Here is a 27,850-nt window from a genome sequence, read left to right as displayed (position 1 = left end):
TATCCACAGGTACAAAAATAAAATATGCACAACACTCTCCAAGAAAAATTAAAGCACCCAGTGTTTACTACATAGAGGTAAACCCCTTGCAAAACTATAGTACACTGTAGATCCAGTTGGTAAGTAAAAACTTTCTCATTTTTCTGTATTTTCATTTTTCCTTTCTTCTTTAGCAATTTTTTAACATATGATCTTTGTAAATCATGCATTATCTGTGATATTTAGTTACCACCATTATTTGTTTGGTTGTAAATAGGGTCAGCAACTAGTTTTGTTAATGATTTTCAGTTTTTAGTAGAATTTGGAGAACTCCTCTGTATTTTTGTTTACTTAAATTTCAACAGATTGTTTGCACTATATGGAAGGAACATTGTATACACTGATGGAGCCACTCACCTCTAACATGCAACTCTGAAATGTTTTATGCCATCCACATTTACTGTCTCGTGTTCCATTAATCCATTACACGATTACTGGTATTTCTTAGTTTTTCTTACCTCTTTCTTACATAGTTCTTTGTACTGTGTGTTCTCAATCAGACCTGTTTGTATTGGTTACACAGATTATAATTTTTCATACTGTAAAATTTATTGCAAAAGTTGAGTTTTAGATTTTTTCCGCTTCTTGTCTATCTCTACCGAACTCAGTGACCATGTTTTTTTGAAGTCAGATCCCTAAAAAAAATGTCATATATTCATTTGAAATAAGATTATTGATATAACCTTTTTCAGTACTTTTACTGTATGAAAAATTATAGTTTTTGTGTATAGCAGTAAAACCTGTTAAAATCAGTGTAATGAAAATTGTAGATTTTATCAAAAAAGGAAATTTGGAAGTGCCGTCTACAATAAAGTTAAAGCAGATAGCTGACCTAATACTGTACAAGGCCATGAGTAATTCAGAAGCATAGCCAGTACGTAATAGATAACACTCCCTCAAAAAACACTGTATTACATATAAATACCATTTTTATTGTATATAAAGTTTTGACATATATTTTAGCTTAATTTTAGGTATATTAACAAGAATAGTACAGTTATGCTGGTATTATTATTACAGACTTATATGTAACACTAACTTCCTGTCACATTTATATTTGTAATGTATAAATATTTTATCATATCTGTGATGGGCTTAACCTTACATGCAGCCTGTCTCTCTCCTTTTTTTCTTCATTATGAGAAAAAATTAATGGTCCCCACCAAAAGCAGTCAAAAATCAAATGTATGAGTTTACCAAAATTGATGAGCAAACTGGGACCTGAGAGTTGGATTGTTACTTAGCTATTTTTACAGCTGTAAAAGCTTTAATATCTTGGCCAGAAATAAATTTCCCCACTTACATTATATAAACTTAGGGGTGGCAGCTCACATAGGTTTAAGATGATGTTACAAAAGGCACAAGAGATGCTCCCCCCATAAGTGGAAAATACTCTCCTTTTGATGTACTAATAAGTAATGACTGTACTGGAAAGATAATGGACATTGTTTTTCTTAAATTTTCTAAAGTATTTGATAAAGTTGATTATGGAATACTACTAAAGAAGGGGGAAAAAAAGGGAAATAGGAAAATTATAAGAAATTATGATTAAGAGAAAGTTCACTATAGTTCAAATAGAAACATGTCTGAAGGTGTGCTGATTCTGATAGCTATTAACCTAACCCACCCAACCCAAACAGCCATTAGAAAAGCATGTACAAACTTAAGGAAGGTGGACTTACTAGCATTCATGAAATATATGGAATCTAAGACCCATAACTTCACCATAGATGATTTGCTCTCCCTATATCTTGCTATCTCACATTACATTACCATCACCAACTAAATCAGTTGAAAGTGCATACTACAAGGACATGCAGTGCAAAGAAATGTAACCTGGACATCTTGCAGATTGCATACCTCATAAAACAAAGAAACCTCCTCTGATTAAGCCGAGTGCCACCAGTTGAAATAGAATAAATCCAGACTCTAAACAGCTCCACTGGTGAACTAATCCTGCAACGGCAAACAGCAAACTGGCAAACTTTTCTTACTACTTTGAACCACAAAACTCAGGCAGTGAACTTCGAAAAAAATTTACACTTCCCACACCACTCCAGCCTCACATAAGAACATCCCTTCTTTTAAAGAACCTACAGACTCATGAAACACTCCTAATAGAATCATCCACTAAACCAACCACATACCCAACAGGAATTTCATGAAAAACTTACATAAGATTCATCCTGACATTTTTTTTGTCCCAGACTTCACTCCCAATCACTCCCATTGATTGACACAGTGCAGTTGAAACCTTTTGGAAGTTTCCCATATCAGGTCCTGATGACATATCAGACTTCCACACGAACACATTGGACCACTTACAATCCAAATTCAGCAACATCTGATTACACCACAAAATATCAGTTGTCTCTAAACTTTAGTAGTCTAGAACCCTTCATAAGTATCTTCACGCCTTCCAACTTCTCTTCCTCCAACTGCTGTGTATCATATTTGTGTTTTCATTATCTAAATTCCCTGAAAAATTAATCCACAGTAGCAGCTGCATCAAACAAAATATCTCTCACCTACATGTCATGACTTCAAGCCCAATCACTCTACCACCACACTGCACAAACATAACTCAACGCATTCTGGATAGCTTCACCCAACCACAACCTCCTTCCATGCAGTATTATTGGCTTTAGATCTCAGTAAAGCATTTTGACACCCTCCAGCTCATATTCTCACAGTAATGCTTGACACTAACTCACAATAATGACAAATAATGATTAGCAGAGTCTGTAGCTTGCTACCAAGCCAGTCATTTATGAAGGCTTCACTTCCAAAATCCTCAGACCTTACACTAAACACTCGGTCCTCACTAGCCTCACACAGAACACTCGTTCCTCTTTTGCCTTACGCAGAACATTCGTTCCTCACTTGCCTTACACTGAACACTTGCTCCTCACTTGCTGTACACTGAACACTCGGTCCTCATTTGTCTTACACTAAACACTCGCTTCTCACTTGCCTTACACAGAACACTCACTCCTCACTTGCCTAACACAGAACACTTGCTCCTCACTTGCTGTACTCAGAACACTCACTCCTCACTTGCCGTACACAGAACACTCACTCCTCACTTGCCTTACATTAAACACACTCTCCTCACTTTCCGTACACTGAACACTTGCTCCTCACTTGCCTTACATTTAACACTCGCTCCTCACTTGCCTTACACAGAACACTCACTCCTCACTTGCTTAACACAGGACACTCACTCCTCACTTGCCTTATACTGAACACTTGCTCCTCACTTGCCTTACATTAAACACTCGCTCCTCACTTGCCTTACACTGAACACTCACTCCTCACTTGCCTTACACTGAACACTCACTCCTCACTTGCTTTACACTGAACACTTTCTCCTCACTTGCCTTACACTGAACACTTGTTCCTCACTTGGCTTACATTAAACACTCGCTCCTCACTTGCTTTACACAGAGCACTCACTCCTCACTTGCCTTACACATAACACTCACTCCTCACTTGCCTTACACTGAACACTCGCTCCTCATTTGTTTACACAACACTCACTCCTCTCTTGCCTTACACTGAACACTCGCTCCTCACTTGCCTTACACTGAACACTTGCTCCTCACTTGCCTTACATTAAACACTCTCTCCTCACTTTCCGTACACTGAACACTTGCTCCTCATTTGCCTTACGTAAAACACTCGCTCCTCACTTGCCTTACACAGAACACTCACTCCTCACTTGCTTAACACAGAACACTCACTCCTCACTTGCCTTACACTGAACACTTGCTCCTCACTTGCCTTACATTAAACACTCACTCCTCACGTGCCTTACACAGAACACTCACTCCTCACTTGCCTTACGCTGAACACTTGCTCCTCACTTGCCTTACATTAAACACTCGCTCCTCACTTGCCTTACACTGAACACTCATTCCTCACTTGCCTTACACTGAACACTCACTCCTCACTTGCCTTACACTGAACACTTTCTCCTCACTTGCCTTACACTGAACAATTGTTCCTCACTTGGCTTACATTAAACACTCGCTCCTCACTTGCTTTACACAGAGCACTCACTCCTCACTTGCCTTACACACAACACTCACTCCTCACTTGCCTTACGCTGAACACTCGCTCCTCATTTGCTTACAGAACACTCACTCCTCTCTTGCCGTACACAGAACACTTGCTCCTCACATGCATTACACTGAACACTTGCTGCTCACTTGCCTTACTCAGAACACTCGCTCTTCACTTGCCTTACACTGAACACTCGGTCCTCACTTCCCTTACACTGAACACTCACTCCTCACTTGCCTTACACTGAATGCTCACTCCTCACTTGCCTTACATAGAACACTCACTCCTCACTTGCCTTACACTGAACACTCGGTCCTCACTTCCCTTACACTGAACACTCACTCCTCACTTGCCTTACACTGAATGCTCGCTCCTCACTTGCCGTACACTGAACACTCACTCCTCACTTGCCTTACACTGACCACTTGCTCCTCACTTGCCTTACACAGAACACTCACTCCTCACTTGCCGTACACGGAATACTCACTCCTCACTTGCCTTACACTGAACACTCGCTCCTGACTTGCCTTACACTGAATACTCGCTCCTCACTTGCTTTACACTGAACACTTGCTCCTCACTTGCGTTACACTGAACACTTGCCTTACACTGAATACTCACTCCTCATTTGCCTTACACTGAACACTCACTCCTCACTTGCCTTACACTGAACACTCGCTCCTTACTTGCCTTACACTGAACACTCACTCCTCACTTGCCTTACACAGAACACTCACTCCTCTCTTGCCTTACAGTGAACACCCGCTCCTCACTTGCCTTACACTGAACACTCGCTCCTCACTTGCCTTACACTGAATACTTGCTCCTCACTTGCCTTACACTGAATACTCACTCCTCACTTGCCTTACACAGAACACTCACTCCTCACTTGCCTTACACTGAATACTCGCTCCTCACTTGCCTTACACAGAACACTCACTCCTCTCTTGCCTTACACAGAACACTCACTCCTCACTTGCCTTACACTGAACACTCGCTTCTCACTTGCCTTACACTGAATACTCGCTCCTCACTTGCCTTACACTGAATACTCACTCCTCACGTGCCTTACACAGAACACTCACTCCTCACTTGCCTTACACTGAACACTTGCTCCTCACTTGCCTTACATTAAACACTCGCTCCTCACTTGCCTTACACTGAACACTCACTCTTCACTTGCCTTACACTGAACTCTCACTCCTCACGTGCCTTACACTGAACACTTTCTCCTCACTTGCCTTACACTGAACACTTGTTTCTCACTTGGCTTACATTAAACACTCGCTCCTCACTTGTTTTACACAGAACACTCACTCCTCACTTGCCTTACACACAACACTCACTCCTCACTTGCCTTACGCTGAACACTCGCTCCTCATTTGCTTACACAACACTCACTCCTCTCTTGCCGTACACAGAACACTTGCTCCTCACATGCATTACACTGAACACTTGCTGCTCACTTGCCTTACTCAGAACACTCGCTCTTCACTTGCCTTACACTGAACACTCGCTCCTCACGTGCCTTACACTGAACACTCACTCCTCACTTGCCTTACACTGAACACTCACTCCTCACTTGCCTTACATAGAACACTCACTCCTCACTTGCCTTACACTGAACACTCGGTCCTCACTTCCCTTACACTGAACACTCACTCCTCACTTGCCTTACACTGAATGCTCTCTCCTTACTTGCCGTACACTGAACACTCACTCCTCACTTCCCTTACACTGACCACTTGCTCCTCACTTGCCTTACACAGAACACTCACTCCTCACTTGCCGTACACGGAATACTCACTCCTCACTTGCCTTACACTGAACACTCGCTCCTGACTTGCCTTACACTGAATACTCGCTCCTCACTTGCTTTACACTGAACACTTGCTCCTCACTTGCGTTACACTGAACACTTGCCTTACACTGAATACTCACTCCTCATTTGCCTTACACTGAACACTCACTCCTCACTTGCCTTACACTGAACACTCACTCCTCACTTGCCTTACACTGAACACTCACTCCTCACTTGCCTTACACAGAACACTCACTCCTCTCTTGCCTTACAGTGAACACCCGCTCCTCACTTGCCTTACACTGAACACTCGCTCCTCACTTGCCTTACACTGAATACTCGCTCCTCACTTGCCTTACACTGAATACTCACTCCTCACTTGCCTTACACAGAACACTCACTCCTCACTTGCCTTACACTGAATACTCGCTCCTCACTTGCCTTACACAGAACACTCACTCCTCTCTTGCCTTACACAGAACACTCACTCCTCACTTGCCTTACACTGAACACTCGCTTCTCACTTGCCTTACACTGAATACTCGCTCCTCACTTGCCTTACACTGAAGACTCACTCCTCACTTGCCTTACACAGAACACTCACTCCTCACTTGCCTTACACTGAACACTTGCTCCTCACTTGCCTTACATTAAACACTCGCTCCTCACTTGCCTTACACTGAACATTCACTCCTCACTTGCCTTACACTGAACTCTCACTCCTCACTTGCCTTACACTGAACACTTTCTCCTCACTTGCCTTACACTGAACACTTGTTTCTCACTTGGCTTACATTAAACACTCGCTCCTCACTTGCTTTACACAGAACACTCACTCCTCACTTGCCTTACACACAACACTCACTCCTCACTTGCCTTACGCTGAACACTCGCTCCTCATTTGCCTTACACAGAACACTCACTCCTCTCTTACCTTACACTGAACACTCACTCCTCACTTGCCTTACACTTAACACTTGCTCCTCACTTGCCTTACACAGAACACTCACTCTTCACTTGCCTTACGCTGAACACTCGCTCCTCATTTGCCTTACACAGAACACTCACTCCTCTCTTGCCTTACACTGAACACTCGCTCCTCACTTGCCTTACACTTAACACTTGCTCACTTGCCTTACACAGAACACTTGCTCTTCACATGCCTTACACTGAACACTTGCTCCTCACTTGCCTTACACTGAACACTTGCTCCTCATTTGCCTTACATTAAACACTCGCTCCTCACTTGCCTTCCACTGAACACTTGCTCCACACTTGCCTTACACAGAACACTTGCTCTTCACATGCCTTACACTGAACACTTGCTCCTCACTTGCCTTACACTGAACACTCACTCCTTACTTGCCTTACTCAGAACACTCGCTCCTTACTTGCCTTACTCAGAACACACTCCTCACTTGCCTTACACTGAACACTCGCTCCTCACTTGCCTTCCACTGAACACTTGCTCCACACTTGCCTTACACAGAACACTTGCTCTTCACATGCCTTACACTGAACACTTGCTCCTCACTTGCCTTACTCAGAACACTCGCTCCTTACTTGCCTTACTCAGAACACACTCCTCACTTGCCTTACACTGAACACTCACTCCTCACTTGCTTTACACAGAACGTTCACTCCTCATTTGCCATACACTGAATACTCGCTCCTCACTTGCCTTACACTGAATACTCACTCCTCACTTGCCTTACACTGAACACTCACTCCTCACTTGCTTTACACTGAACACTTGCTCCTCACTTGCCTTACACAGAACACTCACTCCTCACTTGCTTTACACAGAACACTTGCTCCTCACTTGCCTTACACAGAACACTCACTCCTCATTTGCCTTACACTGAATACTCGCTCCTCACTTGCCTTACACTGAACACTCACTCCTCACTTGCCTTACACTGAACACTCACTCCTCACTTGCCTTACATAGAACACTCACTCCTCACTTGCCTTACACTGAACACTCACTCCTCACTTGCCTTACATTAAACACTCACTCCTCACTTGCCTTACACTGAATGCTCGCTCCTTACTTGCCGTACACTGAACATTCACTCCTCACTTGCCTTACACTGAACACTTTCTCCTCACTTGCCTTACACTGAACAATTGCCGTACACTGAACATTCACTCCTCACTTGCCTTACACTGAACACTTTCTCCTCACTTGCCTTACACTGAACAATTGTTCCTCACTTGGCTTACATTAAACACTCGCTCCTCACTTGCTTTACACAGAGCACTCACTCCTCACTTGCCTTACACACAACACTCACTCCTCACTTGCCTTACGCTGAACACTCGCTCCTCATTTGCTTACAGAACACTCACTCCTCTCTTGCCGTACACAGAACACTTGCTCCTCACATGCATTACACTGAACACTTGCTGCTCACTTGCCTTACTCAGAACACTCGCTCTTCACTTGCTTTACACTGAACACTCGCTCCTCACGTGCCTTACACTGAACACTCACTCCTCACTTGCCTTACACTGAACACTCACTCCTCACTTGCCTTACATAGAACACTCATTCCTCACTTGCCTTACACTGAACACTCGGTCCTCACTTCCCTTACACTGAACACTCACTCCTCACTTGCCTTACACTGAATGCTCGCTCCTTGCCGTACACTGAACACTCACTATTCACTTGCCTTACACTGACCACTTGCTCCTCACTTGCCTTACACAGAACACTCACTCCTCACTTGCCGTACACGGAATACTCACTCCTCACTTGCCTTACACTGAACACTCGCTCCTGACTTGCCTTACACTGAATACTCGCTCCTCACTTGCTTTACACTGAACACTTGCTCCTCACTTGCGTTACACTGAACACTTGCCTTACACTGAATACTCACTCCTCATTTGCCTTACACTGAACACTCACTCCTCACTTGCCTTACACTGAACACTGTCTCCTCACTTGCCTTACACTGAATACTCTCTCCTCACTTGCCTTACACTGAACACTCTCTCCTCACATGCCTTACACTTAACACTCACTCCTTACTTGCCTTACACTGAACACTTGTTCCTCACTTGCCTTACACTGAACACTCTCCCCACTTGCCTTACACTGAATACTCACTCCTCACTTACCTTACACTGAACACTCTCTCCTCACTTGCCTTACACTGAACACTCTCTCCTCACTTGCCTTACACTGAACACTCTCTCCTCACATGCCTTACACTGAACACTTGTTCCTCACTTGCCTTTTACTGAACACTTGATCCTCACCTGCCTTACACTGACCTCCTATTCCTTAGTTACCTTACAGTGAACACTTGCTCTTCGCTTGCCTTCCACTAAATACTTACACCTCACTTGCTTTATGCTCATTGTACAGAGATACACAACCTAACCACACTCTGACCTTGGCCCAGTCTGGTGGATGTGGCCAGCTTTCTGGATGCTGCAGGGGCCTCATACAAGGGACTCCTGGGACAGCAACATAATGAGGCATATAGACCTTTACCTTTAGCTTCCTCCCAAGAACCCCTTCCCCTGGGACTCATGCAATGCTCAAGAAGCTTGCTTCATCCACTAGACAGGACCACATATCAGAAAGGATGGTGATGTTGAGATGCAAAGGCTCAGTAAGGATGTTGTATCTTGAGGGATTGGCTCTTGTGCTGTGTTGAAACAAGACTTGTAATGCTGGAGATGTATTGGTGTATTGAACACGGACATGAAAGGATAAGTCATACCACTACAGATTGGTGTGCGTTTGATAGAATTGTGTAAAGACTGGGTCGGAAGGGCAATTGCTTCTTGTCTGTAAGATAATTTCCAAGAGTTTTTTGAGAAAAGAGGGATCTATAATGGTAGGTTGATAGGTTGTTGAAATGTGAATTTTGGGGAAAGACTATATTTCTTCTTGGAAGTTGGTGATTGGTTATAGTGTAGTTTGGATGGGAAGAGTCAAGTATTGTTGCAAAGAACTGAGTCTTGAACAAATTAAAGTTTTACCACCATTTGTGTTTCATTTTGCTTTTTTTTTATGACTCCAGTCATGGACAAAAGTCCACATCAAGGCTTCACCTTCATTGAAATATAAAGAGAATAATGAAAGGGAAAAAGAAGACAAGGAAAAGTATTTACGAATATTGGAGGAAGTGAAAAACCTGTCTTTTGAAATGAGCTAGGTCATAGGTATTGGGAAAGATCTGAGAAAGTAGAGAGCTTTGACATGTAGGAAAAGAAGCAGTTATCTAAACAGCCCACCGTTGAGTTCCTGTTGACCACAAAGTAATCATGTGGTGCAGCAGCTTGCCAAGTATTGCACGGTCAAGTGGTGGCAGGGGCATGCAAGCAGCCAGCTCTTAGGAGCATCAAGCTTGGAAGTTAGCCTGGGACAGCTTATAAGTTGGACTGCTTTTGACTCAACTCTATCAAGTAGGGATGCAGAGCTAGAACCACCCCAGATGTGAGAGCAGTACTCCACACAATGACGAAAAAACCTTTGTATAAACGGAGTAACTTTTCTGAAGAAAAGAAGTTTTGACATTTAAACAGAACACCCAGTTTTTTGGAAGCAGACTTAGCTATTCCCATAATGTGGGGTTTCCCAGAAAGATTGGATGTTACAGTAATACCAAGTATGTTCATTGAGTCAAGAGGTGGAATTACAGAACCGTCAAAGGAGAGATGAGAGATCAGGAGTTTTTGCTAGAGAGATGGGTAGAAACTAGGTCTTGGAGGCATTAAACTTAACTAGATTACATCCACCCACTTTCCCCACTGAGATATCCTGTCCAATTCTGAATTCATTTAGCATTCTGTGTGATTATTATGAGCACTCTGTTTTGTGTGATTTGTTTCTTTATTATATTTGTACATGATGGTATAGATAAATAGGCAGACAAGACATAGTTTAGGGTGGATTGAATTAATTGTTCATAGAGTATTCAGCACTGAGTGATTGTTATTTTTCTGAATCAGGTAATAGTAAGTTTTCCGTTGGCATTTAGTTTGTTTACGGCCATTGTATTGATGTTTGTAATGTGAGGAGTGAATGTCATCATATGTGTATCTTATGTGATGCCCACTTTTGTAAGAGTTTTGCTACATAGGAATGGTTGAATGTTCAGATTGACAGGAATGTTCAAGTTGAATCCATGTCTGTTAGGGGTTAAAAGGGTAATGGTGGACTTTTGTGGTGATCTAGACATTCTGTTAAGGGAAACCCAATATTCAAACTGTCTGATGTAGTGTTGCATGATTGTTATTGCTTAGGTAGTATCATACTTATTCAACATTTCCTGCCTGATCAAGGTAATGCCAGAAACAGACAATTGAGCCATAGAGGAAAAATTATCACTTAGCTCCTACTTCTGAACCTTTTCTTGGAAAGTAGTATTACTGTAGGGGAGATTTTCCAACCCCACTTCTCATCTTATTTGCTTTCTATGACCTGCAGAATTTATCTAGGTATTGTTCTTTCTCCCTTATCCCCAGGAATAACATAAAACTTAAATGATCTTACCATCATGCTTTAGGTGTCTCTTCTATGGGACTCCAGCAATGCTTGTAAAGCTGACCACATCCAACAGGTCATAAAATGTGGTTGTGTTGAGTGCATGTTTCTGTAGGGTTAGCATAGGGCAAAATGGATTAAGTGTTCAGTGCCTCTAGAGTGGAAGCTGCATATTATGCTTGAAGGGTTTTTTGGTTTGCTCAAATGGTGTTTGTAATGTTGAAAACAGTTGGTGCCCAGACTGCTAGTGAGAAAGTGTAACTTATATTTGTATGGGGAATGTACTTTCACATGGGTGTATGTTTGATAGGGTATTGATTAAGAATACATATTTGGAAATATATAACTTTGCCTTCCTTTTAGAGTTCTTGCTGTGTTCTGGAAGCCAACCACATCCAGTTGGCTGGATCACAGGTCAAAGAGTGGTGATATTTTGCATGCATCTGTGTGAGGAGCAAGTGTTTAGTGTCTACAGTACGGAGGTTGCATCTTGGGCATGCATGGATCTTGAAATAAGCTAAATCAGTATTGGTAATGTTATGGAAATGGATGGTGTCCAGAGCGTAGAAAAAAAGTGTAATTTATAGATGTCAAGGGAATGTACTTTCAGATGGGTGTACGTCTAGATGACTTGTGTTGGGAGGTTGTTTGTTTAGTGCTTGTTAGGTCATTTCTTTCTGCAAATGTTTTGTCATGATCTTTAGGGGTAGGGGAATCCTTAAGTATAGGTTGCTGAAGTGTGTGATGGGAAAGTTTTTAACTTTTATTTTGGTGTTGGTGGTTAGTTATGGAATGGTTTAGATGATAAGGGTCGAGTGTTGCTGCAATGAATTGAGTGTCAGTCATGTTGAGGTGCTTAGTTCTTTGTGAATTCCAGCTTTGATATGATTGCTTTTGACAAAGTGGATGGTCAGGCCAATCACCATATGTCATTGTTGTAGAGAATTGTATCCAGTACTTTTTGTGTAAGGCTGTGTCAGGGTACAGGCTGTGTCAGGGTACAACGTCATGTCTTGATGTCTTTTGCCACTAGCACTTTATGAAACTGGTTGTAGTTAGTTGGAGCCATCTTGGAAATGTTTTGTGAGGTTTGTGTGATAGTGCACTAATTAGGTCTAAAGCCATGTTATGTAGATGAGAGTGGGTTTTTTTTCCTTAATTCTGTTGTGAGTCAGTTTTTCAAAGAGTATGAATACTGAAATAGAATTGATATAGGTCAGTAGAAGAAGGATAATTTGGGTGATATAGAGTGTTTTAGGATTGGTATTATGTTGGCAAGTTTTCAGATGTTAGGGATTTTGTTGTTTATCCTGGGGTGGTTGAAGATGTCTGTAGGTGTTCAGATTGCAACTAGTCCAAAGGGTTTTATATGAAGGTTTGATATGCTATCAGGGCCTGTTGCCGTAGAGTTCTTTAAGGTTTTAACTCCTTTCCAAACCAGTGAATCTGTTCTTCAGATTATAAAAGAATTTATTTAATCTGTCAGTATCAAAATATTCAAATAGCAATGAAAAAAATTCTTCTGAGGTATCTTTCATCCACTGCTGTCACTCAGGTAATGAATAGAAATTATGTAGAAATTTCAGTGCAACATACGTAAAATGTGTAAGAGTGAGGCCAAAGTACTCTGTCAAGTGAGTCATTTTATTGTTTAGTTCACTTCAAAAAATTTATTTGTGATTTTTATTATGTTTTATCTTATATGAGAAATCATTTCTTGTTATATCTGTTGTGAGTCACTGATAATTTTTTCAATAGAGCAGAACTGCAAGTATAAAACTTGTGAGAATTATCAGCCATACCAGTCAGATGCATTGTTGTCATGGTCAGGTGGGCAGTGGGAACAGTGCTGTTTGTTGTGCTAGGAACACCTTCTCATGTCGCCTTTTGGTCAATTTTCAGTGCTGGAAGAGCTAGTGCTCATAAGATTACTCTTTACATGATCCAAAGACAGATTATCTTCATCAAGGAATTCAGGATCACCTCTTGCTTGGTTACCAATCTGTTTTGAAAACTTAAATATGATCAGGTTACACCTCACTCTTCCAAGGTAGGCAAATTTTAGCCCCCCCCCCCCCCCCTCTCTCTCTCTCTCTCTCTCTCTCTCTCTCTCTCTCTCTCTCTCTCTCTCTCTCTCTCTCTCTCTCTCTCTCTCTCTCTCTCAGCCCTGCTACCATCTTTATTGCTGTCTTTTGGATGTTTTATGTTTGGATTAGTTTGTGTTTCTTTAGGTTTATTGACCAAACTGAAGAAATGTATCCTATTTTTCTCCTTATGTGAGATATCAGCAGCTTGCTCAATATTTCCTTGTTTCCATCTGTTTGGATAGTTTTTGCTTCTTTAGGTTTTTTGACCAAACTGAAGAAATGTATTCTATTTTTCTGATATGTGTTATCAGACAGTTGGTCTTCTTGACTATTCTCCAGAGGTGGGACTCTTGCAGTAGATTAGGGATGGTGTTGACTCCCATTTCTCTTTCACATACATATTCCCACAGCTTCTTTCGATGGCAATCGTATTGTGCTGCCCTCTTTTACTGTGCCCAATCCTTATTACTTTATATTTACTCTGGTTGAGCTTCATCAACCATATACAGAACTAAGGTTAGAAGCTGATGCAGTGCTCAATGCTTTTGACGTTTCTCATGATCTTTGCATCTTCCAAACATATTCAGGTAGGATTCCATACCTGGTAAGTTATTCACATAGATGAAGAAGAGTAATGGACACAGAACAGAATCCTGCAGTACTCGCTTTGAGAAGGTTCCTCTCTTGCATCCTTTGTTTTCCTCTGCTAAACCCACTGAAGGAGTTCATCCTTTTGGTCCTGCCTGGTGGTCCTTCTTAATCAGCCTCCCATGTGGGATGGTGTCAAATGTTCTCTTGCAGTATGACCTCTTTTCCCCAAAACCTTCCTTTTTCTCAGTAAGGAATTTCTCCTTCATGAAAAGTCATTCATTTGCTCTCTGATTATCTTTTCTAGAATCTTACAGACCATGCTTGTTAGAGATACTAGTCTGCAGTTCATTACCTCTTCTTGGTGTCTCTTATTATAGACAGGTATGATGTTTTATCCCTGGGGATAGGGGAGAAAGAATACTTCCCACGTATTCCCAGCGTATCATAGAAGGCGACTAAAAGGGAAGGGAGCGGGGGGCTGGAAATCCTCCCCTTTCATTTTTAGTTTTCCTAAAGAAGGAACAGAGGACGGGGCCAAGTGAGGATATTCCCTCAAAGGCTCAGTCCTCTGTTCTTAACGCTACCTCACTAACATGGGAAATGGCGAATAGTATGGATGGAAATGATGTTTGCCCCTTTTCCACTCCCTTAGCATTCTGCCTTTCTCCTGCAACATCTTGAACAGTATTTCAAAAGGGTTTTCTAGTGTATCTATACACATCTTCAGCACATTTGGTCAAATTTCATCAGGACCATGAGCCATGTAGAGGTCTATACCTTTTAGTATTCTGTCAGTGCCTTTTATTGTTTGTTAATGTCATTTCTAGATATTTATACCTCTGTAATTTGAGCACTCACTCTTATCCCCTTTGCCTTTGTACAATGGCACTATGCACGCATTCCGCCAATCCTCAGGCACCTCACCATGAGTCATACATACATTAAATAACCTTACCAACCAGTCAGCAATACAGTCACCCCCTTTTTTAATAAATTCCACTGCAATACCATCCAAACCTGCTGCCTTGCCGGCTTTCATCTTCCGCAAAGCTTTCACTACCTCTTCTCTGTTTACCAAATCATTTTCCCTAACCCTCTCACTTTGCACACCACCTCGACCAAAACACCCTATATCTGCCACTCTATCATCAAACACATTCAACAAACCTTCAAAATACTCACTCCATCTTCTTCTCACATCACCACTACTTGTTATCACCTCCCCATTTGCGCCCTTCACTGAAGTTCCCATTTGCTCCCTTGTCTTACGCACTTTATTTACCTCCTTCCAGAACATCTTTTTATTCTCCCTAAAATTTAATGATACTCTCTCACCCCAACTCTCATTTGCCCTTTTTTTCACCTCTTGCACCTTTCTCTTGACCTCCTGTCTCTTTCTTTTATACATCTCCCACTCAATTGCATTTTTTCCTTGCAAAAATCGTCCAAATGCCTCTCTCTTCTCTTTCACTAATACTCTTACTTCTTCATCCCACCACTCACTACCCTTTCTAATCAACCCACCTCCCACTCTTCTCATGCCACAAGCATCTTTTGCGCAATCCATCACTGATTCCCTAAATACATCCCATTCCTCCCCCACTCCCCTTACTTCCATTGTTCTCACCTTTTCCCATTCTGTACTCAGTCTCTCCTGGTACTTCCTCACACAGGTCTCCTTCTCAAGCTCACTTACTCTCACCACCCTCTTCACCCCAACATTCACTCTTCTTTTCTGAAAACCCATACAAATCTTCACCTTAGCCTCCACAAGATAATGATCAGACATCCCTCCAGTTGCACCTCTCAGCACATTAACATCCAAAAGTCTCTCTTTCGCACGCCTGTCAATTAACACGTAATCCAATAACGCTCTCTGGCCATCTCTCCTACTTACATAAGTATACTTATGTATATCTCGCTTTTTAAACCAGGTATTCCCAATCATCAGTCCTTTTTCAACACATAAATCTACAAGCTCTTCACCATTTCCATTTACAACACTGAACACCCCATGTATACCAATTATTCCCTCAACTGCCACATAGAGATGCTCTGTGGAAGGTATTAAGAATATATGGTGTGGGAGGAAAGTTGTTAGAAGCAGTAAAAAGTTTTTATCGAGGATGTAAGGCATGTGTACGTGTAGGAAGAGAGGAAAGTGATTGGTTCTCAGTGAATGTAGGTTTGCGGCAGGGGTGTGTGATGTCTCCATGGTTGTTTAATTTGTTTATGGATGGGGTTGTTAGGGAGGTAAATGCAAGAGTTTTGGAAAGAGGGGCAAGTATGAAGTCTGTTGGGGATGAGAGAGCTTGGGAAGTGAGTCAGTTGTTGTTCGCTGATGATACAGCGCTGGTGGCTGATTCATGTGAGAAACTGCAGAAGCTGGTGACTGAGTTTGGAAAAGTGTGTGGAAGAAGAAAGTTAAGAGTAAATGTGAATAAGAGCAAGGTTATTAGGTACAGTAGGGTTGAGGGTCAAGTCAATTGGGAGGTGAGTTTGAATGGAGAAAAACTGGAGGAAGTGAAGTGTTTTAGATATCTGGGAGTGGATCTGGCAGCGGATGGAACCATGGAAGCGGAGGTGGATCATAGGGTGGTTGAGGGGGCAAAAATCCTGGGGGCCTTGAAGAATGTGTGGAAGCCGAGAACATTATCTCGGAAAGCAAAAATGGGTATGTTTGAAGGAATAGTGGTTCCAACAATGTTGTATGGTTGCGAGGCGTGGGCTATGGATAGAGTTGTGCGCAGGAGGATGGATGTGCTGGAAATGAGATGTTTGAGGACAATGTGTGGTGTGAGGTGGTTTGATCGAGTGAGCAACGTAAGGGTAAGAGAGATGTGTGGAAATAAAAAGAGCGTGGTTGAGAGAGCAGAAGAGGGTGTTTTGAAGTGGTTTGGGCATATGGAGAGGATGAGTGAGGAAAGATTGACCAAGAGGATATATGTGTCGGAGGTGGAGGGAACAAGGAGAAGAGGGAGACCAAATTGGAGGTGGAAAGATGGAGTGAAAAAGATTTTGTGTGATCGGGGCCTGAACATGCAGGAGGGTGAAAGGAGGGCAAGGAATAGAGTGAATTGGAGCGATGTGGTATACCGGGGTTGACGTGCTGTCAGTGGATTGAATCAAGGCATGTGAAGCGTCTGGGGTAAACCATGGAAAGCTGTGTAGGTATGTATATTTGCGTGTGTGGGCGTATGTATATACATGTGTATGGGGGGGGGTTGGGCCATTTCTTTCGTCTGTTTCCTTGCGCTACCTCGCAAACGCGGGAGACAGCGACAAAGTATAATAAGATAAAAAATAAATTTCTAGATATATCAGCTTTACAGAACCTCCTCCCCATTCCACCTTATTGGTGATAGGGCTATTGTGTATTCCACAATGAAAACACTTTTGATCTTTGAGCTCTTCAGCTACCTGTACATAATTCTTTACAAGTTTCCCCTGTGAATCCTCAAGCCTGATCAGCTGCTCATTAACTGGAAAATTACTCATAATGAATTTATGGAATATGTGTTTTTGAATTTTCTTCTTCCTTTTCTACATTTATCTTTTCAAAATTTCTTTGTTCTTTCTTTCTTATACTGCTGTATTTGTTCCCTGCAATCTTAGATCTTGTAACTCTTGGCCATGTCACATTTCGAGTGTGTGTGTGTGTGTGTGTGTGTATGCTTGCTTACTTGTGCAGTATGGGAAGGGTAATTTGTGTATGTTTTGTGTCTTTTTTTAATTAAGCAATAATTTCTTCTCTCAGGAGCATAGAAGACAGCAGTAAACCAGGCCTGGGGAGACTACAGGGAAAAGCCATGTTCAAGGATATACGTGGAGAAGCTGAAGAGCAGATTTATACTGCTCTCAGACTAAAGATTGATGAGTTCTTGGACTTAGCATCTTATGACTGGATGTTAGCTGAACCCCAAGGCACATCATCATCTTATGTCACTGATCTCATAGCCTTTCTTAATTCAACATTTACTGCCTTCACAAACTTACCAGTAAGTTGGAATACGTTCTTTAGAGTTGCATAATAAGGACAGGCAGAGATGAGCAGCAGAAAGTATTTATAAGGGAAGTTGTTGCTGTTTGTGTGAGGGGAAAGTGAAAGCAGTTTGTGAAGGATTACACCATCATTTTGTCTGATTTTTTATTTGTAAGATTAAGATCAGATACAAGCACAAAGTATGTTGTTTAATAGCATATGTATATAAACAGCATCCAACTCTGGTGAATGATAACATGAATCCACACCTTCATTGCCACCCCAGCCCCCACACATAAAGCATAACTAACCCTAACTGTATCCCTTCTCCAAAAGAACTCATAAACATGCTCATGAAACTCAGAAATTGGCTACAAATTAAGCACACCTCTAATGGGACTCTCATGAAAATTGTACACAAAATTCTCTTTGAAATAACTGCCTGCTGACCCTTCACTTCCTCTGACATTCAGAACTGGGTTAAGTCATAAAGACCTATCCTGCAGCAGGCTGTAACAGCACATCAAATTTCCTCATAAACACTTTGGCCCGTATGCTGTTTTATGTTTATCCCGGGGGCAGTGCCTTTGAAAGAGACCCAACAATACCCAGTATCTTTCTAAAGGTTGCTGCTACCTCCGGTAGTAGGGAACCGTAAACTCCTCTGGAGAGAGAAGTTCTTTTATGAGACAGTATTCCCAGTGATACAACCTTGCTGGAAGTGACTTTTCACTTTCCTTATAACCTTTTACCGGTGGAGTCTGTAACACCATTCAAGTACTTATGGATATCTTCAACCACTCCTCGATACACAGTTAAATCCTAAACATATAAAAAGTTGCCAGCATAGTATTTACCCATTGTGAAGCCTTCTGTACCACCCACCCAACTCCTCCTTGTCATATTTCTTTATATCATGGCTGTCATCCCTATCCAAACTCCTCAAAAAGGAAAAAAAATCCACTCTTACCTACATTTCTTAATAACTTCAAAGAACAAATCCTGGATGACTTCATCCAAACACATTCCCTTCCTGCATGTTATTAACCGTAGTAGATAACAATGAAGCATTCGACACTTTCACACGGTACATCCACACACAAAGATAATTGACACCACCGGTCATGAAGTAAATAAAGATGGTTTGCTTGATGGCTGGTTGCCAGGCCAAATTATTCCCCAAAGCATCACCAACAAGATTCTCAAGCTGTCATGGGGTTCCAAAAGGAGCAGTTCTTTCTATATCACTGTTTACTTTTCCTTCATAACCTCTTATCACCCCCAGCTGGTCAAATTGGGAGAGTCTTCTCATAATAGATGACCCCACAGTCACACTACAGTTCCATGTTTCCCAAACAAGAACAGACATACAGCACATCATGCAGTTAGAACACTGGCACCCTCAAGAATTCCACTTAACTCCTTATAGAAATGAATGCAGCCTGCATCATATTGTCACACTCTGTAGAACACCGACCATACTTGGTAGCTTACACATTACACATGACCATTACTCCCCACAGAACACCGACCATACTTGGTATCATATATAACACAGAAATGATGCTTACTTCCCACAGTACATCAGCCGTACTTGGTATCACACCCAACACACACATGATGCTTTCTCGCCATATCACAAACATCAGCACCAAGGCCATATAGAAAATGTTGCCAGTTTTGGATAGGAAAATAAAACCTTGGTATCCTCTGCAGACAATCGACTGTTCCAACTTAAACTAAACCTAACATGCCTGATCATCCTCCCTGTCTGTCACAAATAAACATGCTGCAAACCACACAAAGCAGCACTCAAAACACTCTCTGGCTTCTTGGCAATGAAAAACATTCAAAACCTGCACAACAAAACAGAAATACTTTCAATACAGTATTACTTCAGTATGCTTTGCACTCAGTTTGCGGTGGCACTCGCCCTCTCCCGCCCAGACCACTACGTACATGCATGCTGTGTCAGAAATAATTTGCCAAAAATTTTGCATATTGATACAAGACTTAAATTAGCTGCTTCTCTTTACTAGCATGTTACCTAACTCATGAACTAACGGTTATTTAGATTTTTTTCATACATATTTGCCATTTCCCACGTTAGCGAGGTAGCATTAAGAACAGAGGACTGAGCCTTAGAAAGAGTATCTTCACTTTGCTCCCTTCTCTGTTCCTTCTTTTGGAAAATTGAAAAAGGAGGGGAGGACTTCCAGCCTCCCTTTCCCTCCCCTTTTAGTCGCCTTTTATGAAATGCTGGGAATACGTGGGAAGTATTCATTCTCCCCTATCCCCAGGGAAGTGGTTATTTAGATATTCTCAAAAATAACAGAGAAGAATATCGGGGAACATGGAACAGCTAGCAAGAATTTGTTGAGGTAGAATATATGGCTAGTGTGGCAACTAATTGTTCACATTCACTATTACTACTGTGCTAGTGGCAGATTTCAAGAGAGAAAATGCAGGAGTTGATATGTGAGTTTGGGAGTGTTTTGAAATAGGAAGTTGAGAGTAAATGTGAATAAAATCAATGTTATTAGGTTTAGCAGTGCAGAAAGACTGGTTAGTTAGGGTATGAATTTGAATAGAGAAGACTTGAAGGAAGTGGGGTGTTTTAGATGCCTGAGAGTGGAAATGGAACCATGGAAGTAGAGGTGTCTTAGGGTGGGTAAGAAGGCATATCTTTTGGAGCATTGAGGAATATGTAGAAAGAGAGGACTTTATCTAGGAAGGCAAAAATAAGTATATTTGAGGGGATGTTGGTCCAAAGATGTTATATGGATGTGAGGTATGGGCATTAGAAGAAAATTTATGGAGGAGGATGGATTCTCAGAAATGAAATATTTGAGGACACTATGTGGCGTGAAGCAGGTTGATCGAGCAAGTAATGATAGAGTAAGAAACAGATGTGGTAATTTGAAAAGTATGGTTGAGAGAGCTGAAGAGTGTGTGCTGAAATGGTTTTGGAAAGAATGAGTCTGGAAAGGTTGACCAAAAGGATATGTGTCAGAAGTGGAGGGGACAAGGAGAAGGGGGAGACCAAATTGAAAATGGGAGGGAAGGATGGAGTGAAAAAGATTTTAAATGGTTAGGGCCTGAGTACGTTGGAGGGTGAAAGGCATGCACAGGATAAAGTGAATTAGAGCAGTGTGATATATAGGGGACAACATGAAGTCAGTGGACTAAACCAGGCCGCATGAAACAGCCTGGGGAAACTACGGAAAGGTCTGTGGTGCTTGGTTGTGGAAAGGGGGCTGTTGTTAAGGTGCATTGCACATGACAGCTAGAAAATGAATTTGAAGAAGTGAGGCCTCTTCATCTTTTCCTAGTGCTACCTCACTATTTCTGGGAAAAGGGGAACAAGTATGAAAAAATTGTAGAAAAGACAGTAACATAATTCCAGAAGATCATGAAGTCTTCAAGGCTCATGAATTTTAAGAAATTTTACTATATGTGGTGAAGATGCATCCAAATTCATTGTTGAAGATGGTGCTGGAGAAAGACAGATTACCAGGGGAATGATTCAGGGTAATCATCATATCCATCTATAAGAAAGGAAACCAGAAAGAGGTGGTGTTCTGCAGACCAGTGTCCTTGACAAGTGTGATGGTCAGTATGGTTCTTGAAAAGATAATCGGAAAGTAAATGGACGACTTCTTCAGAGGAGAAATTATCTAAGAGAGAGGGAAAGGAGGCCTTGTGTAACGAACCTTTTTATATTTCTAAGAGATAGTGAGTCATGTAGTAAACAAAAGCGAAGGCTGAGTAGCATGTTTGTACCTGAACTACCAGGAAGCATTTGACACTATACCACACGGGAGACTGATTAAGAAGCTAGATCACCGGGCAGGAATAAGGGGAAGACTCCTCTAATGATTCAAAGATTATCTCATTGGAAAGGAATAAAGAACATATGTAAGAGCAGCCTTCTCCAAATGGGTGAAGGTCACTGGTAGAGTGCTGCAGGATTATGTTCTTGAGCCATTACTTTTCTTGATTTATGTGAATGACATGCCAGAAGGTATAGATTCTACCTAAATATGTTTGCAGATATCCCTAGGGATAGGGGAGAAAGAATACCTCCCACATATTCCCTGTGTGTCCTAGAAGGCGACTAAAGGGGAGAGAGCGGGGGGCTGGAAATCCTCCCCTTCCATTTTTAATTTTCCAAAAGAAGGAACAGAGAAGGGGGCCAATTTAGGATATTTCGTCTAAGGTTCAGTCCTCTGTTCTTAAAGCTACCTTGCTAATGCGGGGAATAGTGAATATGTAGAAAAAAAAATTTTTTTGCACATGTTGCAAAGGTCATTAAGGAATTGAAAAGCTAGCAGGATCGTATCACCTTACTAAAGGAAACCTGGACAAACTCCAAAATTGGTCAGATACATGGTAATTGAAATTCAAATATAAAGTAATGAGTGAAAGAAAGCCTCAGTTTCCTTATTTAGCAGGAAATAAGCCTCAGGATTCTGTGTGAAAGAGGGACTTAGGAGTTGACATTGTCCCTACTTCCTGTGCTCATCCAGCAAGACTATATCATTATGGTACTGTAAAGTATGCAGAATCCTCAGTAGCAGTAGGAAGTATGAATATGTACATGTGTATGTATGTCTGTATATATATGTATATGTATGTTTTTTTTTGTTTTTTTTTTTTGCTTTCTCGCTGTCTCCCGCGTTTGCGAGGTAGCGCAAGGAAACAGACGAAAGAAATGGCCCAACTCACCCCCATACACATGTATATACATACGTTCACACACGCAAAATATACATACCTACACAGCTTTCCATGGTTTACCCCAGACGCTTCACATGCCCTGATTCAATCCACTGACAGCACGTCAACCCTGGTATACCACATCGATCCAATTCACTCTATTCCTTGCCCTCCTTTCACCCTCCTGCATGTTCAGGCCCCGATCACACAAAATCTTTTTCACTCCATCTTTCCACTTCCAATTTGGTCTCCCACTTCTCCTCACTCCCTCCACCTCCGACACATATATCCTCTTGGTCAATCTTTCCTCACTCATTCTCTCCATGTGCCCAAACCACTTCAAAACACCCTCTTCTGCTCTCTCAACCACGCTCTTTTTATTTCCACACATATCTCTTACCCTTACGTTACTTACTCGATCAAACCACCTCACACCACACATTGTCCTCAAACATCTCATTTCCAGCACATCCATCCTCCTGCGCACAACTCTATCCATAGCCCACGCCTCGCAACCATACAACATTGTTGGAACCACTATTCCTTCAAACATACCCATTTTTGCTTTCCGAGATAATGTTCTCGACTTCCACACATTCTTCAAGGCTCCCAGAATTTTCGCCCCCTCCCCCACCCTATGATCCACTTCCGCTTCCATGGTTCCATCCGCTGCCAGATCCACTCCCAGATATCTAAAACACTTCACCTCCTCCAGTTTTTCTCCATTCAAACTTACCTCCCATTTGACTTGACCCTCAACCCTACTGTACCTAATAACCTTGCTCTTATTCACATTTACTCTTAACTTTCTTCTTTCACACACTTTACCAAACTCAGCCACCAGCTTCTGCAGTTTCTCACATGAATCAGCCACCAGCACTGTATCATCAGCGAACAACAACTGACTCACTTCCCAAGCTCTCTCATCCCCAACAGACTTCATACTTGCCCGTCTTTCCAAAACTCTTGAATTCACCTCCCTAACAACCCCATCCATAAACAAATTAAACAACCATGGAGACATCACACACCCGTGCCGCAAACCTACATTCACTGAGAACCAATCACTTTCCTCTCTTCCTACACGTACACATGCCTTACATCCTCGATAAAAACTTTTCACTGCTTCTAACAACTTGCCTCCCACACCATATATTTTTAATACCTTCCACAGAGCATCTCTATCAACTCTATCATATGCCTTCTCCAGATCCATAAATGCTACATACAAATCCATTTGCTTTTCTAAGTATTTCTCACATACATTCTTCAAAGCAAACACCTGATCCACACATCCTCTACCACTTCTGAAACCACACTGCTCTTCCCCAATATGATGATCTGTACATGCCTTCCCATATAATTTACCAGGAATACTCAACAAACTTATACTCTGTAATTTGAGCACTCACTCTTATCCCCTTTGCCTTTGTACAGTGGCACTATGCACGCATTCCACCAATCCTCAGGCACCTCACCATGAGTCATACATACATTAAATAACCTTACCAACCAGTCAATAATACAGTCACCCCCTTTTTTAATAAATTCCACTGCAATACCATCCAAACCTGCTGCCTTGCCGGCTTTCATCTTCTGCAAAGCTTTTACTACCTCTTCTCTGTTTACCAAATCATTTTCCCTAACCCTCTCACTTTGCACACCACCTCGACCAAAACACCCTATATCTGCCACATTCAACAAACCTTCAAAATACTCACTCCATCTCCTTCTCACATCACCACTACTTGTTATCACCTCCCCATTTGTGCCCTTCACTGAAGTTCCCATTTGCTCCCTTGTCTTATGCACTTTATTTACCTCCTTCCAGAACATCTTTTTATTCTCCCTAAAATTTAATGGTATTCTCTCACCCCAACTCTCATTTGCCCTCTTTTTCACCTCTTGCACCTTTCTCTTGACCTCCTGTCTCTTTCTTTTATACATCTCCCACTCAATTGCATTTTTTCCCTGCAAAAATCGTCCAAATGCCTCTCTCTTCTCTTTCACTAATAATCTTACTTCTTCATCCCACTACTCACTACCCTTTCTAATCAACCCGCCTCCCACTCTTCTCATGCCACAAGCATCTTTTGCGCAATCCATCACTGATTCCCTAAATACATCCCATTCCTCCCCCACTCCCCTTACTTCCATTGTTCTCACCTTTTTCCATTTTGTACTCAGTCTCTCCTGGTACTTCCTCACACAAGTCTCCATCCCAAGCTCACTTACTCTCACTTATCTCTTCACCCCAACATTCACTCTTCTTTTCTGAAAACCCATACAAATCTTCACCTTAGCCTCCTCAAGATAATGATCAGACATCCCTCCAGTTGCACCTCTCAGCACATTAACATCCAAAAGTCTCTCTTTCGCATGCCTGTCAATTAACACGTAATCCAATAACGCTCTCTGGCCATCTCTCCTACTTACATACGTATACTTATGTATATCTCGCTTTTTAAACCAGGTATTCCCAATCACCAGACCTTTTTCAGCACATAAATTCACAAGCTCTTCACCATTTCCATTTACAACACTGAACACCCCATGTATACCAATTATTCCCTCAACTGCCACATTACTAACCTTTGCATTCAAATCACCCATCACTATAACCCGGTCTCGTGCATCAAAACCACTAACACACTCATTCAGCTGCTCCCAAAACACTTGCTTCTCATGATCTTTCTTCTCATGCCCAGGTGCATATGCACCAATAATCACCCATCTCTCTCCATCAACTTTCAGTTTTACCCATATTAATCGAGAATTTACTTTCTTACATTCTATCGCATACTCCCACAACTCCTGTTTCAGGAGTACTGCTACTCTTTCCCTTGCTCTTGTCCTCTCACTAACCCCTGACTTTACTCCCAAGACATTCCCAAACCACTCTTCCCCTTTACCCTTGAGCTTCGTTTCACTCAGAGCCAAAACATCCAGGTTCCTTTCCTCAAACATACTACCTATCTCTCCTTTTTTCACATCTTGGTTACATCCACACATGTATACGGTGAAATATATATGCATGTATATATGCGTGTGTGGGCATTTATGTATATTCATGTGTATGTGGGTAGGTTGGGCCATTCCTCGTCTGTTTCCTTGCACTACCTCGCTAACGCAGGAGACAGTGGTTAAGTAAGTATGATAGATATTTTATCCATAGCAATACGAGGCCAAGTTGTTTATTTACATATGTTTGAATTTTAGGGGGAGAGTTTTGAAAACTAGTTAGCCAAAAGTATTGCATTAAAACTGCTAATAGTGTAATAGTTTGGATTTAAGTTCTTGCCTTCTCTCTTCAGGTGCGAGTTGCACAGACTGCTTGTATGTCAGCTTGTCAACATGTAGCCAAGTCACTCATGGCAATGTTACTAAGTGAAGATGTCAAACAGATGTCCCTGGCTGCATTAGAACAAGTCAACCTTGATGTCATTCAGTGTGAACGTATGTTAATTGATGGTTTTGGCTGAAATCGAAAGTTTATTCCTTGTTTCACTGATAAGTTCATCATTTGAATGTAGAGTGAAAAGTCATTTTTTTTTTTTTTCTTTATTACTTATGGCTTTAAAACTTTTTCTTCAGAATTTGCTGCCTTTGAACCAGTTGAAGGTTTTGAGGAAGGTGCCCTCTTGATGTGCTTTGCCGACCTGCGGCAACTTCTAGACTTGTTCATGACAGAAGACTGGTCCACATACCTTCATGACTATGGGTCAGAGAGCTCCAAGTACCTGCGAGTTAATCCTCATAATGCTATCATTATAGTGGAGAAGTAAGTAAAATTAAGTTTGTTACTTTGACCACTGTAATTATTTAGATAGTAAGCTCCTTTTTTTATGTTTGAGGCTTTGATCAAGGATAAGAGTCCACATTAAGGCTGGACCTTTGTTGAAATATGAAAAGGATTGATGTGTGGAAGAAATGAAGAGAATGAAATGATTTTGGAGGAAGTGGAAAATAAGTCAATGTGAAAAGGGATGCCATAGTTGTTAGGAAAGACAAGAGTGGGGAGAGATGTTCAAAATTTAGAGATTTAAGGAAAGAAATATATATCACAGTGGCCCACCCTTGAGTTCCCATTGGCCACACAGTAATCATGTGATGCAGAAGCATAAGAGTATTATAAAATCCAGATAATAGTGGGAGCAGAAAATAAATGCCTCTAGAAGAGGATAGGGGAGAAAGAATACTTCCCATGTATTCCCTGCGTGTCGTAGAAGGCAACTAAAAGAGGAGGGAGCGTGTGGCTGGAAATTCTCCCGTTTTTTTTTTTTTTTTGTTTTTCCAAAAAAAAAGAACAGAGAAGGGGGCCAGGTGAAGATATTCCCTCAAAGGCCCAGTCCTCTGTTCTTAACGCTACCTTGCTAATGTGGGAAATGGCGAATAGTATGAAAAAAAAAAAAAGAGGAAAGGTATAAGTTTGTTGAGTATTCCTGGTAAATTATATGGGAGGGTATTGATTGAGAGGGTGAAGGCATGTACAGAGCATCAGATTGGGGAAGAGCAGTGTGGTTTCAGAAGTGGTAGAGGATGTGTGGATCAGGTGTTTGCTTTGAAGAATGTATGTGAGAAATACTTAGAAAAGCAAATGGATTTGTATGTAGCATTTATGGATCTGGAGAAGGCATATGATAGAGTTGATAGAGATGCTCTGTGGAAGGTATTAAGAATATATGGTGTGGGAGGCAAGTTGTTAGAAGCAGTGAAAAGTTTTTATCGAGGATGTAAGGCATGTGTACGTGTAGGAAGAGAGGAAAGTGATTGGTTCTCAGTGAATGTAGGTTTGCGGCAGGGGTGTGTGATGTCTCCATGGTTGTTTAATTTGTTTATGGATGGGGTTGTTAGGGAGGTAAATGCAAGAGTTTTGGAAAGAGGGGCAAGTATGAAGTCTGTTGGGGATGAGAGAGCTTGGGAAGTGAGTCAGTTGTTGTTCGCTGATGATACAGCGCTGGTGGCGGATTCATGTGAGAAACTGCAGAAGCTGGTGACGGAGTTTGGTAAAGTGTGTGGAAGAAGAAAGTTAAGAGTAAATGTGAATAAGAGCAAGG

General features: G+C 41.7%; 1 protein-coding gene across 3 annotated transcripts in view; it reads left to right on the top strand.

Annotated features, from left to right (window-relative positions):
• Sec15 (exocyst complex component Sec15) overlaps nucleotides 1-27,850 on the top strand; it is a 250,812-nt gene that overhangs the window by 207,150 nt on the left and 15,812 nt on the right. For all 3 annotated transcript variants that reach the window (XM_071683731.1, XM_071683732.1, XM_071683733.1), the window contains exons 12-14: nucleotides 17,850-18,090; nucleotides 26,108-26,249; nucleotides 26,388-26,574. In XM_071683731.1, the coding sequence (XP_071539832.1) occupies nucleotides 17,850-18,090; nucleotides 26,108-26,249; nucleotides 26,388-26,574 (570 nt within the window). The remainder of the gene's footprint in view (nucleotides 1-17,849; nucleotides 18,091-26,107; nucleotides 26,250-26,387; nucleotides 26,575-27,850) is intronic.

The sequence above is a fragment of the Panulirus ornatus genome, chromosome 37, assembly GCF_036320965.1.
Source record: "Panulirus ornatus isolate Po-2019 chromosome 37, ASM3632096v1, whole genome shotgun sequence".
Classification (NCBI taxonomy): domain Eukaryota; kingdom Metazoa; phylum Arthropoda; class Malacostraca; order Decapoda; family Palinuridae; genus Panulirus; species Panulirus ornatus.
The sequence above is the reverse complement of the archived record's forward strand: the minus strand, read 5'-3'. Positions and strand labels throughout refer to the sequence as shown.